Here is a 17,392-nt window from a genome sequence, read left to right as displayed (position 1 = left end):
AAACATCACTCAGGCACTGGTGGCTCAAAGCTTGTCTTCATTTTTAAATTATACATAAATATTCAAATTTAGGAAATTTCCAGTACATTCAGGGAAAAGCCTAATGATTTTTTTACTTCCAGATGTCAACAGAGTTCTTGAACCTTTAATGGCTACAATACTGACATCCTTGGGAAATTCAGCACTTGTTAAAGCTGCAAAAATAAAAGATAGAAACAAAAAATGCTTGCTGACTCTTTCTATGACATTGACAGGTCGGGTAATACTGTAAAGAGCTATTTTTGAACTGTCAGAGCTTCCTGCATGAGTGCTAATAATGTAGTATTACTTGTAGTTGCAATGCTGAACGATCTGCAGCAATGTGATTTCAGAACTGTTATCAACTGAGTAACCAGTGCAGTTTGCACTAACTTGGCACGTTTTACTCCATCAAGGACATATTTTAACTTTTGAGAACTATACTCAGTGTGCAGGAAATTGAGCTTCCCATATTACAGGATTTTAAAATTACCACTACAAAAACCCACTGTGAACTAGTACACAGATGTGATCAGTTAAAAATCTGTAATTCACCAGCTTCAGTGAAAATTCCATTTAGTTCTACAGAAATTATCAAAGGTGGGAATGTTAACGCTAATATATATATCCTTCTGTATCTCCCCCAGTGCACACACATGGCCGAAAGAAATCCATGTGAGTTATTGGCAAAACATCAGGTGAAACAGCCATCTGTATAGGAATCATGGGCAGAAACTGGCTTTTACTTCAGTGGTCACAGGTTTCACCAAAAATTCTGACAGCAAAGGGCCAGTGTCAGCTGTTTGCTGAGGCACATATAACATGCAGCATCAGGCAGCAGTTTAAGCCCTCTGCACAGCCTAACAACAGAAGAATTGCAGCCTTCATTTTGTCTAACCCTGCTTTTATTGTTTGTCATTGTTTCTTAGAGTTATTCTGCTGTCAATATTTGAAGAACAGAATCCTGTCTGGGTATTGATTTCCTAAAGACTTTGAATCACTGCCTTCATAATGCATATATTTTAAGACAAGTGCATGCAAAAGGTAGAGGTGAAGTTGCTTATTGAATTAAATCAATACAAGATACCACACTGGCAATTATCATCTAGTGTTCATTTTACATAATGTAAAATACCCAGCAGACAGAAGAAAAACAATTTCCATCCCACTTTGGCAATCTTAATTTAAATCTCTTGTATACTCTGGACCTTGGGCTTGCTTAAGTTCAGCTGTTGTCACTCAAGCATTTAGCACACCCTTGACTCTACTCTGAAGCAGGTGAAGATGGGGTGGCACAGTGCCACCTCCTGTGACACTCCCTGGACTCCCACTGAAGGGAAGAGACAGACAGCAGTGCAGCTGGGGTCTGGAGATGCTTCTCCAAGAGCAGCTCAGGGGCTGCACTGCAGACTCCATGATTTAAAAAGCCCCAAATGACGCTGACAGGGAAACACAGTATCCACACTAAAGTCCAACTCAATTCAGCTTCTGTTTGTGTTCTGCAAGTTTAATGGCAGTACTATAGTTACACCGCATTCAGAAAACAAACGAAAAACTACATCTGGTTTAATTTTCAGGGAACCATTAGGGTTATATGAATAAAAATAATCCAGAAGTAGCATTTTAGAAGCACAACGGGATCTCCATAAGGAATTCCACCAGTATATGCATTTCTCTCCTGTCTCTAAGGGAGCAAGGGGATCTCAGTGCCACGCAGCAGGCTTGCCAGAACACCGTGAGGACCAGAGCTGGATGCAGCAAGCAGCAGTGCACCCTAATCCAGCCCAGACTTCTTGAGGCTGGAGAGCAAACGAGTAGCCTTTGCCCGTCAGAGAACAGTCTGCTGTGCTCAGAGCTGGACAGAAGATGATGGGAATCATCCACAGCTGCTGAACAGCCCCCCTGCCCTGAGCCACGTGGCAGAGTGAGTGTGGGGCTGTCTGTGCTCCTGCCTGGCAAGGGCTGAGCAGATGTGCTTCACTAAGAGCTCAGAAAGGTGTTTCCCCCCCAGGAAGCTGATTTCCTCCTTTTATGACAGGAAAGCAGCAGAGGCTGAGCATATCTGTCAGTGATACTGGGTCAGTGTGCTGCCTCTTCCCACTGCCTGGGCTGGGGAGGGGAGCACCCCGCACAGCTGTGCCAGGAGGGGGATCCCCCAAGGCACTCTGTGCACCCTAAATGAACCCTGGCCCACTCCACAGCCTCTTCCCCACCTTGCAGGAACAGTTTCCAAGGAGCACAACGAAGCTGGCTTGTCAAACACTTTTTATATGGGACCTCAGGAGTGGCACCACACAGGCTGAAGGCAGAATCTGCTCCTACCAGGGGGCTGTTTCACACATGCTGTTTCTTCTCCTACCTCTACCAGAAAGTGCTACTAATTGTTAGTGTTTGTCCCACTGAAAGGGCAAGTTACGTGAAAGTGTGGAAAGTCAGCTGCAAAGAAAACAACAAAAACTAGCAGAAGCCAAAGGAAACACGACTCCACAGAAAGGTTTATGTTGTAATATACCTTGTTCTTCCAGAGGAAGACGCCATGAAGAAATATGATAATTTTCAAGGATTTTATTGGCATACTCTTCACTCATTAAAAAAAAAAAAATCTATTCCATGATCGTTGAGAATAACATCAGACTGTATAGGTCAAAAATTGACTGACATCACTCTGGACAGGCATTATTGAGACACACAAAGAAGCTGTTGTGCCTTTAAGCTTATGGTACATTGCAACGCAGTAAATGAAAAGCCACTATTATGAGGGGATGTTTATGTCAGTATCTGAAACAAATCTTCTTTTTACTAGGATAATACTGTCTTAAATTGTTAACTGTTGATCAGATAAACAACATGTGATAAAGATCCTATAATCTCTTTTCATACAATTGGTTTTAACCCCTTAACAGCTTTACATATTAAAATATTACACATTGATGACCCTTGTGAAAGCTTGAAAGAGCTGTAAATTACATCCTAACACACTTCTTGTGTAAGCAGTAACGCAAGAATTCAGGATTAAATTTTAATAAGGTGGAGATAGGATGGTAAAATTTTCACAGGAGTTAATGTCTCAGTCATTGCTAGAACTTGCATCCTGCTCCCTTCCCACTCTTTTGACCTCTGTGTGAGAAGAAAGGATTTTGATCTCCCTGGTAAGGGTGCAGATTGAGGAGGTATTTAATGCAGTGCAGGACATGGAGAACCTCTCTTGCCATGTGGTACCAGGCCAAGGTGACCCATTTCTGCATGACTACATAAAGGGCCAGGAAGCTTTATCTTTCTTTCCTTGGAGAAGGAGCAACCTAAATGTTACAGCAATTATTACAGCTGATTTGAGATTCCTAGATTGCCACTTTGCATATTTTGCTTTGAAATGTCAAATTCTCATCTCAGATTGGGACCGGAAAAAAATGGCACATTATGGGAAATCCTATTCTGACAAAAGTAAAATTGCTGTCTGAATTATCAATACTAATAAAGGCAGATTTGTGGACACATCATGTAGATCAGAAAGTCAAAGTTTCCTTTAATAATGCACATGATAAAATTCAGTGGAGACCAGCATCCAATATAAATTTTTTCAAAATTACCACTGTGTGAGTTCTCCTCAGAGGGGTTGAGGAACAGAAGCTGCTGTCCTGTTTCTTACCTCTCTGCTAAGGAACTGTGGGAGCAAGAACCATGAAAGAGAGAAAAGTAACAGGTTGCAAGTACTTATTCCATGGTGCTAAGCAGTTCAGCAGTGTTTTCTGAACTTTCTTAAAATTAATACTGATCTCTGTGCTAATTTACAGTGAAAGAAGGACCAGGTCCATTTGCCTGTGTTAGTCAGAGAGGGCTGGAGAAGCTGGAATAAAGAGAAACAAACAGAAAATCTGTCTGCCAAAGAGGAATATGTGTATGTACATGTATGCTCGCATTGTAAGGTACAATCCAACAATATTGCAAACACCTTTGTCCTGCCAGCTTCACGGCAGAGACCCCACTGAGAACCTCCTGTGCCTCGGGGAAGGAGAGCAGGGCTGTGCATCAGGGGCGTGCACCACTGTGACAGGCACACACCCCAGCCGGGAGCCTGGGGGGCTCTACCTGCCAACACCGTTCACATAATCACACTTTGGATAAGGTGGCTTTCACTGCAATGGAAACAGATGTGATCAGGATTTCAATTACAAGCCAAATGATCCAGTGCAGCAGCTACTGGTGTCTCTCACCACCACCATTTGCTGCCTGGCCCATGCAACATCCTACCACAAATGAGCTTTACACACTTTAGGACCTTTGTCCATTCTCCCTGAGGCTGACCACATTTACCACTGGTCAAATCGAAATTTTAAAAAAGTGGGTTTTTTAACAAAATATCCATCACGGTTTCTTAGTCCTCTTTTCTACATCTTTTGAGACTTACTATTTTCAGGTAACATAAAGAAATTTTTAAATATTTTAACATAGCTGCACACACATCCAGAGATTTTGTGCATTCAGTTCATCAACTCTCACTGTATTTCTGACTCCCGCTCAAGAATAAAATTTGCCATCATAACAGGAGTTGCTGATGATCGAGGCAAATACGATCCTGTTCCTTAATTTTAAGATAGCTACCAAATTCTTTTTACCAAATTTTTTTTTCTGATAAGCAAGCCAAATAGCATTCTTTAACACACAGCATAATTTTTTGGAAAAAAACTCCCTCTAGGCTTACATTTATGGCAATGAAAATAGGTATTCACAGTCTTTTAATACAATGCAAATATGCAGAGTGTAAACCTTTCCTTCCCCCTGCTGTTTTAGATCATCAGTGGGTGATCTAAATATAGTGCACAATTCATACACAGATGTGAAAAATTTGAATTGTAGCAACACCCAGGAATAAACTGAAATGTAAAAAGAATGCACTTTTTGTAGCTACATCTTTTCCTTCTAAAATGAAATAATTCTTAAGAAGGGGGATTTTATAGCATCTTCCCAAGTGATATTCTGCCCCATTTGAGGAGATAAGTTTCTACACTAGAAATAAACAAAAAAACCCCAACAATTAACAGGTGGCTTTATTAAAGTACTTATTACAGATAATAATCCTGCAGATCCCCGAGCCAGGACCCAGGGGCTCCCTGCAGATCCCCGTGCCGGGAGCTCACAGACACCCTGCAGATCCCCGTGCCGGGACCCACGGGCTCCCTGCAGATCCCTGAGCCAGGAGCTCACGGACACCCTGCAGATCCCTGAGCCAGGAGCTCATACACACCCTGCAGATCCCCGTGCCAGGATTCAGGGGCTCCCTGCAGATCCCCGAGCCAGGAGCTCACAGACACCCTGCAGATCCCCGAGCCAGGACCCGGGGGCTCCCTGCAGATCCCCGAGCCAGGAGCTCACAGACACCCTGCAGATCCCCGTGCCAGTGCTCAGGGGCTCCCTGCAGATCCCCGAGCCCGGAGCTCACGGACACCCTGCAGATCCCCGAGCCAGGAGCTCACGGGCAGCCCACGCCCGCTGCCAGCCGCTCACGGCAGGAGCCAGCGGCTCCGTGCCCTCCCCGCCCGCGGCAGGGCAGGCTGCCCGCGCCTTCGGCCCCGCTGCCAGCAGGTGACAGTGACAGTGGCGGTGGCGGTGATGGGTGGCAGGTGCGGGGCCGGCGCTGCTGGCACCGCTGTCCCCGCCGGCACTGCCAGCTGAGGGCACAGCTGCCGCCGCAGCGAGCGCGGCCGGCGCACACACCGCGGGATTCATTAGCTTCATGACGCTCAGCCCTATCAGAAAGCACGAGATAATTCTATTTAATTTGTGTACGTTTTAATTACGGACCAGGCAGTGCCAAGTTTGATGAACGTATCATCTTTTCCGTTCTGCTTTGTCACCCGTTTGTGCTAATTTGCATGCGAGGCTGAGGAGCGCTCGCTCCAAGGGGCCCGTTTTTACCGTGTCATCCTTCACAGCAGGACGCCGTGCGGGACCCCTGCCTGCCGAGAGCACGGCCGTCCCTCCCTGCAGCCACAAATTAAGAGCAGGTTTACGACCACATGCTCCGAGACCCTCTGGGGCCCCAGAGGAGGCAGCCGGGGAACAATCCATTCACTCATCTCTCCCCTTATCTATGATGGAAGTAGAAACAATTGCATCATTTAATTTACTGTTGCAACGGGGATATGCCTCATTGGCCCCTCGTTGTTTTGAAGATGGATTTAATTAACCTCCTATGAATCTTGCCAATACGTGTGGCAGCATCAGTATGGAATGAAAGATGTCAAAAAATCAGCTGCAGGGTAATGAGCATTTCTCAAGCTTGCTCTGCTGAGAGGACTCATGGCCACAGAGCTTGGCCCCAGCAGAAAGCTGTGGAGCAGATTGAGTTAATACACTGCTGCCTGGCCTCTGGGAATCCAAGCTCGGGTTCGCCTTAGACTACTAAGAAGAGAGGTAATTGAATAATTCCTAGTAGCCACATGTACCTTTAGCGCAGAGGCCATTTGCAATCACTGGAAAATAAATAATTGCAATTAACTACACTGTTAAGTAAATATATCCAGTCCCTCAGGGAAGCAATCTGCATGCTTTTGTAAGTCTGGCTACAATATAAAACTCATCACAATGTCTATGAGAGTAATTTATAATGAACATTTAGCAGGTGCCTCAGATGTGTTGCTGCAATTTACCTACATTAATAAAGCTCTCTCTATTAGACCTAAAGTTGTATGCATTTTAATTTAACACATCTTTATTACACTTTCTTTTTACAAAGGATGCCGTTTCCAGCATTTCCTAGAAACATTTGAGCTTGTAAAAAACGTTAAAATCTTTATGAAACAGCAAACTGTTTGAGATTATGAAATCAATCCAGGATTTTACACGCTTTCCTAACTGGAATGAAAACATGATCTGAAACTTGTAAGCTATTGATTTATTCCTTGATGTGCTGGTTTATCTCAGAAATAAAGCAATGTGTTTTCTCTCTTACAAGAATGGTTTAGTATCACTTTACTGCTACAGTTTTAAACTACCAGCCACTATGGAGCAGGACCGCCCGGAGCTCAACACTTGGCCATGAATTAAATGGTTGCACCTGATATCCCAAATGGATATGTGGGCACCTGCACGGTATCACTGCCCAGGAAAGGTAACACTCTGGTTTGTTTGGAATAGGGAGGCACAATTGAGTATGCCCACAACTACATACACCTGCTTTATATGCCATGTCAGTATTTTTAATGCATGGAACCTTATCTGTTTCTCAAAACAAAACTAGTCTGAATTAAAAAAAAATACATATTTCTGTGCTTGTAACAACAAGAATGTGCAATTCATTCATGCCCTTTTCCTGATGCATTCAAAGCATCTTCTGCAAATATTACTTAAATTAAAAAATATATATACACACACACAAATATTTGCACCTGACAAGACAGCCAGGTGGGTGGTGGTGTCTCCTGAACGCACCAGGAGAGCAAGAGCCTCATCCTGACAGGTGACCTGTTTCTGTCCAGGGAAGCACATCTGTACCAAGGAGGAGATAATTAAGTCTCCACATCCATCCATCACCTGACTACCTCACTTGAATCAGCTTTTCAAATCAGTGGTAATTGTCTAATTAACTATTAATCTTTTTCATGACAATTACTAATGGATCATTTGTTGCCTGGAGTTTGCAAGGATCCTGGTTAGTGTCCATACATGGAATGAAACAATTTCAACTTAAACTATTTCTTCAGATTTGAGTAAGATCTAAATCAATTATTCAGATGTGAAAAGATGTTAACCAGCTTTTATTTTGAACAAGATATGTTTGTTCAAAGACAGCGAGTGATGTCTCGGGGAAGAGCTCCCCATTTTGCAGGCACACATTGTGGCAGTGCCAGGAGTGCTTCTCCAAGTTCTGCTGGCACAAGCATGCTGCATAAAGGGATACCATGCCCCCACTGGCTTGCTCAGAATGAAAGACCAAGTTGTGCCAAGACAGTGTGATCAAATGGAAATTATGTGATTCACTGCAGCATCAGCAATACAGTGGGAGCTAAAAAGTCATGCCAGAATGAAGTCCTTCCTATTTTATCGGATAATATAAAATCACATGGTCAGAGGTGGCAGAGAGGCACAGTGCAAGTGAATGATGGAGCCAGACATATACATTCTTATGAGCAGTTATTACCTTTTAAAAAACATTTAATCAGCCATTCCAGTCCTGGCTTATCAAAGGGCTGCTTGGCAGAAGTCTAGAAAGGAAATATTCTGGTTGACTGTAACCCACGGAGAACACAGGGTGGGTGGACGAGGTTAATTCTCAGTTTTAAGGCGAGGAAATCACTTTTTTTTTCTGCAGGTAGAGTTTGAAAGCTTTTTGTAGGCCAAAATGTCTGGAATCCTGAAACACCACTTCTGTCGTTACCTTTATAAATTTTCATATACGATACACTTAATCCTTCTTCAGCTTACCAGGCTACCACCAACCCTAACAAGGCTTTAGTAACGAAAAAAAAAGGGTTTTTTTCCTGGATACAAGGCAAGGCTGAGTTTACAAGGCATGGTTTACCTTGAGCAAATGGATTTTGTGATTAATGTGACTTTCTCCTAAAGCCTGACAAACTGAACTTGTTACTGAGCTGCCATTCGTGGCACTGAAGAGCACACAATTTTTAATTTTTTTTCTTGGAAGTACAAGGTACTTTTCTAGAGACTCCTGAATCAGCAGTCTGAGAAAGAGAGTTTTACTCCCAAACAGTCAAAATAAACCCAGTTTCCTAAGCCTGTTTATACTTTCTTAAAATGGACGTATTGCACGAGGAAGACTTATAGTATGGAGACTCAATGAATAACTTCTTAAAATATTAAAATGAAGTAATTCTCAGAGATTAATACAGACTGTTACTATGGCCAGCTGACTGAAAAAATTCTCTTCCTTGGTCTAGACACACCTAGAACACTTGAATGGTGACTAAAACAGAGCAAGAGTGCTAAGCTGGCTCGCTGAGACAGAAGGAGAAATATTGTTCTGGACAAGCACAGGCACAGCTGGGAGCTGAGATGCTTTGGGCTGGGGCAGGGTACGGGAGGAAGCACCTCCAAGTTCCAGCACAGCTGGAATGGGAAATCTCTCTTTATTCAGCACCTTCTCTAACAAAGGAGAGGGAAGGGCGCCCTGCATGTGGCACCCCAGGTGGGAAGCTTCACACACAGAATGGGAGCAGGCACAGCCCTGCCACAGCTCCAGGAACCACACAGGGAGGCACAGGGCCAGCTCTGCTCCCACACCTAGGCCATCGAGTGTTCGTGGAGCTGACAGAAAATAACAGATGCTGGTAAGCTGTTTACATTAAAAAAAGGTAAAAGTGGAGATCAGAATGGCCTTGGATCCATCACAGCACGAAACCCCATAAGCTCTGCAGCAGCCACCACAGCAGAGAGAATTAACTTATTCCTTCCATGTGCTCACTTACAGTCACTTCATTTCTCTATTTTCTCACCTCAAACAAAAAAAACCTGACCTCCTCAGTCTTGGTAATAAACCCCCTCATTCATCCCCCTACAACCTCCTCTTCTTACTCTTAATGTGTTCAGAGATTTTAGTATTCTGGTTTTATTCAGGTGACAGCCAAATTGTCTTATTTCAGAACTTTCAAACATGTCATGTATTCCTTTTAAATAACCAAAACACTAACTCATAATAATTATTAAATTTCTGGAATATTCCTCAAGTTCAGCCCACAGTATGTCTCACTGCCACTGCAGATTTCTTTGAAGTCACCTCATCAAACCTCCTTTCTACTGAATTTTAGAAGATCATTTTCCAGAAACAGAAAAAGTGCCTTTGTCACACATGAAATGATAAATTTGCAGTGTACTTCTGGTAAGTGCAAAGATTACAGTGACCTCTGTTAGCTTTGAAAGGGGAGATCAGAACTTTTGAAAAAATTATAGGAAAGCTGTCTCCTACGTGAAGAAACATCACAAATTCACATTTCTGTGAAATGCTGTGACAATACTGGTACTAGAGACACTGCAGAGATGCTATAGATATAGACTAGAATTCATAGTTGAACCAATGTAATGGTTTGCATCATTTTTAATATGTTGCAAACACTTCCATATGTACTGGGAATAGAGGTGCTGGAAGGTATCTGAAAGCAGTGGGCAAATAATCAGAATGCTGTAACACCCAAAAAAGTCTAGCATTAAAAAAAAAAAAAAAGTCAGTAGGCAAAACTTTGAATTTAAACAGCAGGAAATCCTCAGCCACCTTTGCCAATATAGCATTAAGTGAATTTACCTGGCTGTCATACAGAAGATTCAGGTCTTACAGCACATCTTAGAGTGACCAAAACCCAAGGAAATGTAGATCTTTTTTCTGCAGTTACTGCCTTACTAAACACATTTTGTAACTGCAAGGGTTATTTTGGCAGGTTGGAGCAGGGTGGTGTCCTCCAAAAGGCTGGACTCTAATGGAAGATTTTCTGCATGTTCTACAGCGATCAAACACTGGCATTCACCCTCCCCAACGTGAGAGACTGGCTCGGCTGCACAGGCCCAGCAGGATGTGCTGGGACCTGGCCCCAGTGATGCTGCCCAGGCAGGTCAGGAACTGGCCAGCAAACACACCTGGAAAATTCACTGGTGCTGCCTCAGCAACAGCAACAGCATTGCCCATGTGTCAGTAACGACCTCCCCCGGATAACTCCAACAACAGGAAAGCAGATTTTCCTAGCAAAGAAATCAATGTGACTTTAATTTAAGGCTCCCATAAGTGTTCAATAAATTACATATTAATGGTTTATAGTATATTAATTATGAATGAATATGCACAACATTTTTTGCATCTGATTTAGGACACTGCACATCAGGGTCTGGACTCTACATTCTGAAAAGCTCTCAGATTCTCACTTTAAATGGCTTAATTGGGAAGTTATTTACAAACACACTTTATTCTTTATGTTTGATGTAAGCACAGTCTGCATTTACACAAGTATTGCTTGTAGCATCTCAGTGTTCAAGTGCTCAGCAGCTGTGGTCTCAAGAGGGAATTCAAAAGGTCAGCAAGAAAAGCAGAGATAAATTTAGTAACGTACACAAAGATGACAGGTCAGTGGATTAACCCTTACAATTCCCAGTATTAACTCCACTGCTGAATAGTCCAAAGAGTGGTTAATATCCATTTGCATGGGCACACGCTGAAGTACCAGAAGGGACTGGGACAGCCTTTGGAGTGGGAGGCTGCCAGCTGAGCACAGGCTCACCGGGGGCTGGCACTGAGCGTTTGGGGCAGAAGCATCTCTGCCTGCTCTTGCTCCTGTCCTGCCCCTGCCAGCTGTGGGCACATCCATGGGCACGGCACAATTCAGTCACACCCTTCACAAGCTACTTCGTGAGGTGATTTGGGCCTGGATCATAAACACAGTCAGACCACCAAGTCCTATCTAGTACAATTCCCTCTAGAGTGCCCTACAGCTCTGTCCTTCCAAATTATACATTAGGAACAGATCTTCACCTAGGAGCCAGCCCTTACTGCCAGTGCTGTAGGCTGACCATTAACTCCCTCAGCACTGTCCCGGTGCCTAGAGGCAGTCCCAGACACATCAGACAACTGCTTCTTACAGGGGTCTGCTGACAGATTTATAAACTACACCAAGTACAAAATACTTCAAAACAAACCTTCTGTGACTTTAGCTGTTCATGTACAAACTGGAAGTTTCTGGATCAACTTCAATTATGCTTAATTAACATTGCAGAATGGCTGGGTGAAGTTCTCATTACTGGGGTATGCTACTTCTTAAAAAAAAAAAACAGTGAAAATCTGTATTATTCTAGTGCTTTGTACACTCACACAGGCTTGCATCGTAGGTAGGAAGAATGAGAAAATGAATTTGATTCATCCTCCAATTACACCTTTTGTGCTCACATGCAGAAACATAAACCAGTAAGGGTAAAACACTCCCAAGATGCAGAGTACTGTGACTCAGAAACCTATGGGCTCACCCTGCTTGCTCTGCAGCTCACTCAGTTTCCATCATTTGAGGTTAGTGACACTGTTTTGTTTGATGAGAATGATTCTGAAACTGACAGATATAAATGCAGAAATCTTAATCTATTGGTAGTAAAGCAAACACCCTCTGCAGTTTCAGTCCTGCAGACTGCTAGCAGTATGTGAGTCAGGAAGAGCCTGGAGCACCCTCCATCAGTACTGAGTGCAGGGGGTAACTCCTGCAGTGTGACTGACAGGGGTTCTCAGACAGCAACCTCCTCAATAATAGCATCACACCACCAGTGAAGAGAAAAAGCATGACAGCTCTTTGGAGTGATCCCCACCAAGTGATCTCTGAACACTGATGGTAACTATGGCAGCCACAGGTAGCAGAGCAGGTCTTAACCCTTAACACATGCAGTATGAAGCTGCATACTCTGAATTAGGGACTTGACTTTCATTTCAACTATGCTTTAAGCTTCTTAGCTAACTGACTGCACTACAGAAAGGATTCCAGGAAGAAGTATTAGTTCCATATGAAATGTTGTAACATCAAACTCCAGTTTTTCAACGGATGGACTACTAATTGCATAAGGAAGGAGAACAGCACTGCACCTGAATGGGGGGAGGCCAGCCTTTGGCACACAGGACATTTCCCACAGTTAGATTTACAAAATAAAAACTGGCTCAAAAGATACATGCCTACCCCCAAGAACACCAAGAAGACACTGCAGTACCTCAGAGAATTAAAATGCGAAAGCCATAACATTAAACTGGTTTTCATCTGGGCATCATTTCTGACACCACCTTACCTGGAGCTTCAGCATTCAGGTCAAGGTTATCTCAACTCATAATGAAAAAGGTTTAGCACATTATTTTGGCTTTATGCAAATCTCCTAGTCACCTTCCACATCAAGATGCTACAGGCACAAAGGTCAGTACTGATGACTGCCTGCACTTCTGAGTTCTATCATGGGCATTCAGGAAATGCCTCTTGTTTTTCCTCAGAGTAGGAAGGTAATGCAGCACCTCCTCTGTTTGCAGGAAATTATTCTATTCACTGTGAGCTATAAGGAGATGGCAAAAGTCACAACCACACAATTTTAGTTACTTGTTGGATGTTCCTGTTACAAGTAGTCTTGGCCAAGTCTGATGTCAATATTAACATTATTTTGTCAACCCACTTTTAGGTTTTCTACAGGGAAAAAAAAAGATAAATCAAACCTGGTAGGATCTACAGCAGAAGAAAAAGAGAAGTCCTACCTCTACTACTGCTTTGGCATCCAGTCTGAAGTTGAAATCTCCAAACACAAAATATGAAACTTTCTCAAATCGCTGATCAATAATTCTGGAAAAAAATGAAAACAGAACAAACCTGTCATTTAGCTTTAAAACATGCAAGAATATGCAAAGACACACGTTACCCTTCAGCACAGTTTCAGAAATAATTATTGGAACCATCAAAACTTCCAGTTTATACTGGATCAGTATATTAATCATACTTTTTCAGTTTATTTTCTTTGGTTAGGCAATTTTATCTCCAACCCTTGTACAACAGTGCACCTGATTTCCCATGCCTGGCTGACAGAGCAAGCTGGGGAAAGCATATTTGCAGCACTTCATACAAATCTTGCAGAAGTGGCATTTGGGGACCATGGAAATCTTGAGGGTACCATGGAGGTCCTTCCCACCTTGGAAAAGTAAGGATATAGCTTTGGGCTGGGCAGGTAAGAATTAGGAATGCTGAATTAGCAGTGAGTTCAGAGTACATTTGAGGTTACTGATATACAAGCAATGTCACCTGTGTTTTGGGGTACTTTGTGAACCACCCAAGAAGTGACAGGGTTGGGCTAGACATTAGCCATCCCATCTGACAGACTGAGCCTCCCTGAGGTTCCCAGACCAGCCACAGCTCTCTCAAGACAGCTCTCTGTGTTGCTCACAGGAGGCTGTAGCTAACACCTAACAAGTAATTGCTCCAGCTGTGAAGGTTGACTTTTCCTCAAGCCTTTGCTCAGTTTTACCCAGGCAGATACAGCATTACTATGCATCTTTCAAATCTTGTATTATTAAAAACTCTCATATTATTAGGTAATCTATTATTAGCAACAGTTGCAAGGTACTCTCAACAATACACAATTTTACAGCTTCTAGAGATCTTGGCATTTAGAAATCCACCAAGTCATGCTTATTTTCAAACCAGGAATCAATAGAATTCATCTATCAGTGGCTAAGGAAGGCAGGAAACACTCAAAACTCAACTGCACAGCCACAAAGAATTTATACAGACAAAATGCACAGAATCCCCCTGGGTGTGCAAGAAGAGAACTGAGGAATGAACGCAGGCAATACCCTGTGAACATTCTGGAATACATCAGCATGTGAGCATTACTGTCAGAAACCCCAGGTGAGCCTGGGCAGGGCCCACGTGGACAGGTAAAGCACTATCCAGCAACGCTGGTCAGGAGGCACTGCTGCCCATTAGGAGGCAATTGTTTCACATGGCTTCACAAGTTCTAATGCATTGCACCCATTTATTCTCAAAGCTGTAAGGAAAGATGTAACATTGGCTCTGTAATGAGATACTGCTTCTCCTCTGAAAACATCTCACGGTTTTCGTCAACAGCAATCTATTAAATAAGGAATATTATTCTATGGAAAAAATTATGTGCATTGGGCCTAAGACACTGATCATTTGAAGAAAATCTCTTGCAAAGACTTATCTGTTTCCGCTATGAAAATCTCCAATCCTCCATTTAGCTGACAGATTATTGCAGGCACTGTTAATAAATACTGCCCACTGTCAGCTCCCAGCGAGCCCTGAGAAAAACCTGTCACTCCTGACCTGCACAAAACATTAGTTTGATTAGTGCCCTCACAGAAAATTGAAGGAAAATGAGAACGTAAACCATTTACATTGCCACAGTTTGCTAAAAGTTAAACCATTTACATTGCCACAGTTTGCTAACACTATCATTGCAAAACACACAACTTACACATCAGAAAAAGACTTTGCTTTGCCAACTGTCCTGATTCAAGGATCAGCTTTGGCTTTGCTCATTGCCATTTACTGCTAACAGACGAATGACAGATATTGCAGGAATGACATCAAGGTCCACCGAAGGCCTCTTGAAACAAATTTGGATTATGAGAACCATGCCTGTGATTGAATTATGCAAAGACAGATTTTCCAAATAAACAGACTATTAAAAAAATAGTCTGTGAAAATGTCTCCAAACTGATGACTGAACCAGCTGATTAGTCTGCTTCTGATCAATTAATGAGAACTCAGCCATTTCATAGTCCTGCACATTGCCTGATTTAAATGCGATTTGCATACAAATCAATGCCAGCTCTACAACTGATAATTTTGTCCAGTTTCTCCCCTAGTAGCTTGTCTTGTTGGATATTTTAGAAAGAGTGTCTCATGATAGATTAAAGTAAGAGTCCAAATGTTACTTCTCCAGAATGATGCTCCAAGTGGCTTCTGACACATCTCTTTTCACAGCTGGTGAAACTAATTCAGATGTACAAGAAAATCTGCAATGGTGGCACAGCAAAGGATGCACACATTTATGTACTTACTAAGTGATGTGGGGTACCTAACAATGAAAATTCCTTTAAGTGACTCAACTTAATACGTGTATGTAACCTAATGTCCTTGCCATTACTTACTATCAATAAATAGAACTTACTATTAGTTCAAGACTTCCCAAATCTTCAGCAGTTTCAGCAGTTTGGAACTATGATAGCTTTGTGCTGAAATGCCTCCAGTACCTAAAACTGCCCTGAATCAACGGCACAAGAACCAGTACTTTCAGAGTCAGACCCCAAGTCTGCAAAGGAGATGGCAATAAAGAAGGGTGCAGCCATGTCCCCTCCCCTGGGAACGTGCAGAAAGCTGTCACTGAGGGCACTGGGACAGAAATGGGGCACTGCAAGCACAGCCAGTCTGGCCAGGGACACAGGGAAGGTGTTAGGACTGGGGTGAGAGCTAAACAGAAGTCCTCTGTTCCTTGTGTTTCCATGTTCTAAGCCATAAAAATGTACAGATCAACATGTGCAGAGACAACTGAGAATTCTGAAGACAAATTTTTAAAAAAAAGAACAAGTGCTTGCAGAAAAACTATGAAGGCTTCCAAATCTATGTCATTCTCCTTTGCTTTTTGTTTCTAAAAAATATCCTTCCTTTAACTGCGAATCAAATAGTCCTTTAAAACTGCCACCACGAATCACTCAATGAAGTGATAAATCTGAACCATATACAACGAAAGCAGCCAGTCCATGTCACCAGTATAAATCCTATGGTTTTAGTGGGAGGACCCAGTGCCATTTCCTTTAACAACTTTTACCAGCTCATCCCAAAGGGTTTCAGAACACCTGAAGGCTCTATTCCTGTACAACTTTAGACAGCTTATGACAAAACAGGTGACTCAGTTACTCATGACTGTACAGAAGGCACAGGTACTTCCCTTGCACAATTCCACATGCCAGCACACACAAGTCATCAATGCCTTTGCTGGCCTTGCTGCTGCTTGTGACCTGTGCAAGGCCATCAGGAGGGGACACGGGTTCAGACTGGATCCAAAACTCAAGTGCAAATGAAACAGAAAATGTTTCCAACAGATGACAGCCAGCCCTTCCTTTGCAGAAAGAGAAGTCTTCATTTTGAAAAGGGTGGAAGAACATTCACACTCCTCATCCTCTGCTCTTGCTCCAGAAGGAATCACTTATAGGAAAATAATTTTTTAACATTTTAAAACATACCAAAGCAAGATCTTTACTTCTGCATGTTTTGGAAATCAATATAACAAACTGGAAAATCAACTGCACTGGGAAAAAAGCATGCTGCCATCTGGGTTTACTGCTGTCCCTAGTAAACTTTAGAGCACACAACCATAAACACCACAGATGATTTCTCCTCTACCAGTTCTAAAACCACAGAACTTGTAATTACACCAAGAGTCCTTGATAACAGACTCTTCACACCTGGAACACATTAGTTGAATTATTTTGCCAGTTTCAAACACATTATACATTTTTAATTGATGGCACTACACTGAAAGTTTTCTGCACTGAATGGGTTAGTGTCTGTCTTCACATCTTGTTGCATTTTGAGAAGTGGCAGGCAAGCTGAATGAAAGAGCTGAAGAATGTTTTAGCCATGACAGGAGAGTAAGAGAAGGAAACATTCAAGCAATTGTTACTTTCAAGTGGAGTTTACAGTCCAAGTTATCCCCACACTGAAATGTTTTGATAAGGTAAATCCATGATTTCTACTTTTTTTTAAGGCGTAAACTTAGCTGTCACTAAGTAAATTACTAATTAAATTACAATTTCTTTGCTGCAAAATAAATACATATAATTCTTATTTTGGTCTAATAACTGCAATTTGGCTCACTCTGGGTATCAGTAGATCTTTACAGGCCCAGA

The 17,392-nt window shown here is 42.5% G+C and overlaps 1 protein-coding gene across 1 annotated transcript in view; it reads right to left on the bottom strand.

The window, feature by feature from the left end:
• The window catches only part of INPP5A (inositol polyphosphate-5-phosphatase A), a 172,909-nt gene that overhangs the window by 45,091 nt on the left and 110,426 nt on the right, over positions 1–17,392 (bottom strand). Inside the window, exon 9 of the mRNA XM_039731380.1 lies at positions 13,223–13,307. Within this exon, the coding sequence (XP_039587314.1) occupies positions 13,223–13,307 (85 nt within the window). The remainder of the gene's footprint in view (positions 1–13,222; positions 13,308–17,392) is intronic.

This window comes from Passer montanus, unplaced genomic scaffold (genome assembly GCF_014805655.1).
Source record: "Passer montanus isolate IOZ18808 unplaced genomic scaffold, ASM1480565v1 scaffold77, whole genome shotgun sequence".
Taxonomy (NCBI): domain Eukaryota; kingdom Metazoa; phylum Chordata; class Aves; order Passeriformes; family Passeridae; genus Passer; species Passer montanus.
Note: the sequence above shows the minus strand (reverse complement) of the source record. Positions and strands in the feature narration are given on the sequence as shown.